The sequence below is a fragment of the Chanos chanos genome, chromosome 6 (assembly GCF_902362185.1).
Source record: "Chanos chanos chromosome 6, fChaCha1.1, whole genome shotgun sequence".
Taxonomy (NCBI): Eukaryota; Metazoa; Chordata; class Actinopteri; order Gonorynchiformes; family Chanidae; genus Chanos; species Chanos chanos.
In genome coordinates, this window is record NC_044500.1 from 45,314,558 (window position 1) to 45,322,057 (window position 7,500).

Consider the following 7,500-nt stretch of genomic DNA (forward strand, 5'->3'; position numbering starts at 1 on the left):
GGCTGTGCCCAGAGGAAAAACCTGACTGCAGAATACGCCGTCCGTATCGAACGCCCGTGAAGGAGAGACAGGCGAGAGAGTTTCGACCCTAGAGACTCATCCCGTCAGCTGTGTGCCAACTCTCGCTGGGACTCTGTGCTGTCCTCTGAGGCAGAGCAGTGCATGATGGGAAATCAAACTGCCCCCACGTTGAACTCTCTCCTCATAAGAAGGCTGGTGTCACAGCGAGGAGACAGTTCAGTAAGCCGTGATGAAAGGCATCTGTATGTCTACGCTGTCTCTGGGTGAATGCGACAATGGCATTGCAGCGCAGGCTCAAACGCAGAATCAAACACACAAAGGTCTCATTTAAGAATCAGTCATCTAAAAGTCTGAATCAAATGAGACGTAGATATTAAAAGAAAGAAAGAAAGAAAGAAAGAAGGAAAGAAGGAAAGAAAGAAAGAAAGAAGATTCCCACTGTTGGGAAAACACACAATGACTCCTCAGTTTGTTTCAGAGATGACCTGACTCAGAGGTGACAGCCTTTTAAAATTCTCAACCAAGACAAGACCACAGCACGGGTGTATGGACATGAGTATATGTAATGTAAAACCCAAATTCAATTCAGATTTAACTACTGAAGCAACTGCTATTAAAGTACTGATTTAAAAACTTTACTTGAATGTATGTAACATGTTATTATAATATAATAACAAATGAATATATAGTTTGTTTATTCATCAGTTGTTGTAAAATGTTACAAAAAATGGTTTATAAATAAGGAGTGAACCTTATATGAGCTTACACAGAGCAGCGGAAATGATTTTAACTGAATGAAATATAAAAAAATACAGGACACTGAGAAAGTAATATGATTGAACCTGAACACTGCCTGAGGAGGTAATATGAGTGAACCTGAACACTGCTTGAAGAGGTAATATGAGTGAACCTGAACACTGCTTTAGGAGGTAATATGAGTGAACCTGAACACTGCCTGGGGAGGTAATATGAGTGAACCTGAACACTGGCTGAAGAGGTAATATGAGTGAACCTGAACACTGCCTGAGGAGGTAACATGAGTGAACCTGAACACTGGCCGAAGAGGTAATATGAGTGAACCTGAACACTGCCTGAGGAGGTAATATGAGTGAACCTGAACACTGCCTGAGGAGGTAATGTGAGTGAACCTGCACATTGCCTGAGGAGGTAATATGAGTGAACCTGAACATTGCCTGAAGAGGTAATATGAGTGAACCTGAACACTGCCTGAGGAGGTAATATGATTGAGTGCCACAGGTGACTGATGCTCTCTCCAGTCAGACGTGAACCAACATGGTTTTGGGGTAAAGAACATACCTGTCACTGTTGCCATGTCATCAGTGTCTCTATCCTCTTCCCTCTCTCCATCCCTCTTTTTCTTCTCCTCCTCAGCCTCAGGCACGATGAAGTCATTCTGGCTTGACAGCGGACACATATAGTAAATCACATCCCCCTTACAGATCTCCAGGAACGGGTAAGCAGCCAGCCTTCTCACCTGACAGAGACAGAGAGAGAGAGAGAGAGAGAAAGAGAGAGAGAGAGGGAGAAAGAAGAGAGAGAGAGAGAGAAAGGGAGAGAGCGAGACAGAGAGAGAGAGGGGGGAGAGGGAGAGAGAGTGAAAGAGAAGACAGACAGAGAGAGACAGATAGACAGACAGACAGACAGAGAGAGAGAGAGAGAGAGAGAGAGAGCGAGAGATAGAGAGAGAGAGAGAGATTTTTGTTTTACATTTAGAGTAATTTCAGTGTCTTCCATTTCATCATAACTAACCTCATTTAAAAAACATCTCCATGTTACCTTCTTTGAGTTATTGCTAAAATAAGGACTTTCCTTTCTGAGGAGGAGACTAAAAAAGCTCCCAGGAACACTCAGGTAAGACAGCGGCGGATTTCTGTCCACTCCCAAACGCCATTACCACTCTGCACACACATTCAGCTGGATCCTCCGCCGCTAGAATTTCGATCAGGGCCGCGAGGTCATTCCACACGGCCTCTCGCTCCGACGTTCACAACACCAGCTCCCCGCAAAATATCAAATCAATTCTGGAGTTCTACTGCTCACACAGAGCGCATTAAAAACACTAAGTCTCTCATTCCTGGCTGAACTGAACTGTAGTCCAGCATACACTCACCCATACACTGTGCTGTAGTAAAACTGGACTCTTAACCATCCTCCCTCTCAATATAAAGTCAATGGGCGGTCAGGGAGACCTCATTTACAGCTCCAGTGCTTTCGAACTTTTGAAGTCCACAGCAGTGTACACGAATCAAAGACAGCCTCAATTCTTAAAGTACACCTTACAACACATGTCTACAGACTTTGTTTCACTTGACATCTCCGATGTTCTACACACACATGGACACACACAGACACACACACACACACACACACACACACACACACACACGCACACACACACACACACACACAGCATTTCTTGTTTTTACCCGTTTGGTGAGTAAATACACTTTAAACTCAGCAGTTTGTATACACAAAAACAGACAAGACTTATCCCATCCACCTTGTAACAACAACAATGTCAACCTCAGACAGGATGCAACACAGACGCCGCGCTGCATCTGAAACTACTACTAAACCGGGCTGGTTCTGTCTTAAAACATGTAACCTTAATCAATACTTGGTGCTGGTTTTGGTTAAAGACTATCTGTGCTCTCTCATTCTTTCCTCATTAGGGCTGAGATACACACAACGCACTGATCTGAAACCCAAGGCTGAGAACGGGCGAGGTGATGTTCTCACCAATTAGACTGCTCCTAACGAGACCTTGTTTTGCTACGTCTGAGAAACTCTTCAGAGCTAAGTGAGGCTAATACAAGTACCAAACAAACAGCAAAAAAACAAAACAAAAAACAAAACAAAACAAAACAAAAAATTAAGCTCACTTTGTGTCAGACCTCTCTAATAACTCTTGACTGAAAATACCAACGCGTCGAATAACTTGTGTATTTATGCCGCGCTCCCGCTACAGATAGTGACAGAAGACTAATTTACATATCATAACCACAAATACACAAAATGTCTGTTTGTACGCAGTGGTTATTTACAGCGTCAGCATGTAAACACACAGTCATTAGGGATGTTTAATATAATTCAACGGAGGGAGAGGGTGCACTGAAAACGTGGCGTAGACTGCAGTGTAATTTAACCCAAATTACAGTACTGAGTTCATGTTGTTGAGATGAAACAGCTCAGAGATGAAGCCATGATTAAACCTCATTCCCAAAGCTTCCAATGATATGCTAGCAGCTGTGTGATTGGCTGAGGCCTACGGCTCAATTTCCAAAGTGTCTGTCCCTTTACCGTCCCCTATTACACGTACAGTAATGCCATCTATTTTCATGGAGAATGTCCCAAATACACAAGCCTGGCTCTCGTTGTACAAATGCCATCATCGAAGAGTTTATGGCCTAACCCCTGACTGATTTCCCTGCTGTTTAAAAGTGCCTGTTTCTGGAACAAGCTGAAGAAACCTGCAAAACCCTTAAGACACTGAACCACATAAAGCCGCTACACAACTCAAGAGTGATCACCGGTTATTGCAACTGCTGCAGACTTTTGGTATATACCAGTTTAAAGTGCTTAAGAAAACTCACAGCTCTACACAGATCTGCACCTCCTCTGAGGTTCTATAATGTCATTAGGGCAAGAAGAGCCCTAAAACACAAAAGGCAAACCTATGAATGTGTGTTCTTGGAGAATTCTTGGTCGTTAATACTCTCCGTACACGTAAGCGAGTTCATTTTTTGTTCGTCTTCAGGGTGATCCATGAGAAAGAGGAGTTTGTAATTTTACGCAATTTTATTCGTCTACAGTACCCTGAAGACAGCACAATGCAGGCTTGAATGATTGGGCTACTTAATCACATTTAGATTATATGAGTTTCTGAACTGCTCCTCTGTTCCACAACAAGGACGCTGATTCCTATTCATGCATAGAAAAGCTTCTAAGAGCAATTTTCAATTCTCTAACACGCATTATTTATCAGGTACGAGCGTTAGGTATGTGACTCACTATGTGAGTCATAAAGATTAAGCGTGAACGTGAAATCAAAAGCTTCACGGGTCTACACACACCCAAAGCTTCAGAGAAACAGTATACCGTCTCTTCTCTCCCACGTATTTCTCTAGCATCTGTCTTAAAAGAGCCGTGCCTTTTTAGTTTTAAAAAAGTAAGTCAATAAAAAAAGTGAACCTACCCAAACTTTGGGCAGGAGGAGATGGCTGTCTATGGGTCAACATCTAAAAGATCTCCCAGCACTGGTGAGGTTCCAAAGATATTGGAACCGCAGTAGCAATCGTTATGTTTTATATTTGTTCTAGGTGCGGTGAAAGAAGAGAAAAATGTATGATGTTTAGGAAGGTGTTTGTTGTACGAGTGGAGAGGGAGAGAGAGGATGCAGGGACACAGAGAAGAGAAGAGCAGAAAAGAGCAGAGAACAGAACAGAACAGAACAGAACAGAACAAACAGGTGGAGGAGGAGGACAGGAGAAGGAAGGGAGAGGAGGAGGAGAAAATGCTCCTGCTGAATTTTACAGGTCGCACTCAACAGTGCAGATTGATTCATTTTACTCTAATCCTCTATCAAAGAGGTGTATGTGTAACACAGTGTGAATCACTTCATACCTGCAGAGACAGAGAGAGGGAGAGAGAGAGAGAGAGAGAGAGAGAGAGGGAGACAACCCTGGGGCATCATATGTAAATGAGATTTGGTCTCCTTCAGCTGAGCCGGATAATGAGAGAGCGGATACAGACAATAAGCAGCATTCTCTTATTGTCTCCCTGGGAAAAAGTGTCAAACGAGAAGGGGTGGGGGTGGGGGGGGGGGGGGGGGGGAGGGGGGGTAAAGGATGTTGCCACAGGCTTCTTGTGGTCTTGGGCGATCGTCTTAAATACTGTAAGCTACAGCTTTTTCTATGAGGTGCCCATTTACCACTCAGGCGTCGATTTCCTCACAATTTAGTGATGCCACGGTATTAATTCACAAATTAGTGATGTCACGGTATTAATTCACAAATTAGTGATGTCAGGGTATTACATCATACATGAATGAAGATGTCTGATAGAATGAACATTACAATTTTCCCTCAAGTCATATATACACACAAATATGGGAAAACAGACCAAACTCTAAATGAGAGAGTCCTTATCATCCGTAATGAGATCTAAATGTAACAGGGACGCGGGGAAACTGTCTCCATTTAAGGCCTTTGCACTCTTACTGAACACACAAAAGCAGAAATTCAGTACTCTAAAGTTGGCATGGTCTGTATTCAGAATGTTAGATTTTTTTTCAGTTGCTATATCTTGCTGTTGTTGTTGTTATTGTTTTTGTTTCACTATGCCACTGTGCTAAAAGACATGCCATCCATCACAAAAAAAGACATGTTTCATGTCCAGATTTCTCGGTGTTTGCCGTTTTTTGTTAAATCAGTACATATGAGTCAGCACTGACCGTGTTTTTACCGATCGTTTTCAAAGTCATTCATAATGTAGCCCTTCAGTGCCTAATGTGACGCTTATGAATTCACTCATAACGTATGTATACATGTTCAACATTTTTGTCAATGATTCCAAAGCCCACTCCCTATTGGGATCACTGCTACCTGCACTGAACCAGGACCTGAGCTTCACCTGAGCACTGACCAACACAACAAGGGGCATTTCACATGTAATGGGAAGAGACCCACCCATTCTTCTCTCATCAAGTAAAGAGACGTGATTGCCTTCAAGTGACGGATCATGTAAATCCCCCCTCCATTGTGAAAATAATAATAATAATAATAATAAAAAAAGATGAAGTAAATAAATAAATAAGTGCATGGGCCGGATTAACTGGCCCCCTCATAATTGGACATTTTCATTTTCTGCGTCAGCGTTTTTTTTTTTTTTTTTTTAATTACATCATTGGAATATTCGATTGTTCTTCTCTGCCCTTTTCACATGACACCTCCTCTCTACTTAGTGTCTATTCCTCTGCCTCCAGATGGGAGGAGGTGTCCGAGTGTGGCCTGAGATGGAGAGGGAGGCGCAGGCTGGAAATGACTGAGGAGAGGCAGAGTCAGACGCCTCCAGAGCAGAGCGGGACGGCAAATGAGGCTGTTCACTTGACAACACATCAATTAGGAGGTTTCACCACGGCAACGGGGAGTAGCTGCAAAGGCTGACATGACAACGGGCATCGGTCACAAAGGTCGTTGAGGGAACGGTCTAAATCTATAGATTAGAAGTGCGCCCAAAAAGAGAGAGGGGGAGAGAGAGAGAGAGAGAGAGAGAGAGAGAGAGAGAGAGAGAGAGAGAGAGTTATGTGTGGATCAAAAATTACAGAAGACTCTGAAGTTTTGAAGAATAACTACACCTCCCTAATTCTCCTGTCCTCAGCTGTCTTGTCGACAGCAGATTTGATCCCACGAATTATGAATCACTCACAGCAACTCCATATTATTTTACCAAGCAATCACTGTGCCATCTGTTCTGAAAAACATTGTTTCCCCGAAAACCTCTAACTGGAGGATATTGACCACTTTTCGATTTTCAATCAAAACTGAACAATTTTACTGTACCAAGAAGACATCTACCACATGACTGAACTCACAGTACATAACAAACTGATTAGACTCTGTGTTGGTTCTTTACTGAGTTGGTTTTGAACAAGTATGTTCAAATTCATCCTTTAAAATTATACTCTTCTCTTCATTCATACTGACCTCAGGCTTAAACATGAGTCGTCCATCTAGACGGAATTTTTCTACAGGAACCAATCTTTAACGCATTAACATGTGACATCAGCTAATCATACAGCAAGAAAAATCTCTCCTGATGGATCTAACTGCTCCCATAATACCTCACACCTCCAATCATTCCACTTAATGACTCCAAGGTTAGCTCGCTTAAGTCTCACGTCAGACAAATGACAGAAATGAAATTCCGTCAAAACCTTCAGAGCCTCAGACTTCAACTGGTCAATAATGGTCCCATTTAAACATCAACAACAGTATCTGTCTCTGGGCATATCCAGCCCCGTTTTTCAGCATTTCCTCTAAAAAAAAAAAAAGAAAAAGAAAAAGAAAAGAAAAAAACACTTTTATAAGAGGAAGAATTACTCATTGGAATGGTTTGAGTCTGACTCAAACAGAAAAAGACGTCCGAAAAGAGAGTGCTGAGAAGACATGGGAGATTTTTCACACCTCCCCAAATGAAAGCTCTGTTCCGGTACCTGTCTTAGTCACTGTCTGGGACTCAGGCTTAATGGACGACATGTTTGCCGCCTCTGTGGGAGACTCGCTAAGAGAGAACCATGGACTCTGAGTCAAACTCCAAATCTCTGAGTTTACTGTAAATCATTACTTCTCTTCCAACAGTGAGCTTCTGAGAGAGCGAGAGGGAGAGCTTAACCCAGCACCCATCAAACAAACGTAAAACAAGTCGTGTCGGGGATGAGGAAAAACACACACCCTGGCT

General features: G+C 42.7%; 1 protein-coding gene across 1 annotated transcript in view; it reads right to left on the reverse strand.

Annotated features, from left to right (window-relative positions):
- The window catches only part of tex264a (testis expressed 264, ER-phagy receptor a), an 82,549-nt gene that overhangs the window by 15,468 nt on the left and 59,581 nt on the right, over nucleotides 1-7,500 (reverse strand). Inside the window, exon 3 of the mRNA XM_030777480.1 lies at nucleotides 1,339-1,516. Coding sequence (XP_030633340.1) covers nucleotides 1,339-1,516 — 178 coding nt within the window. The remainder of the gene's footprint in view (nucleotides 1-1,338; nucleotides 1,517-7,500) is intronic.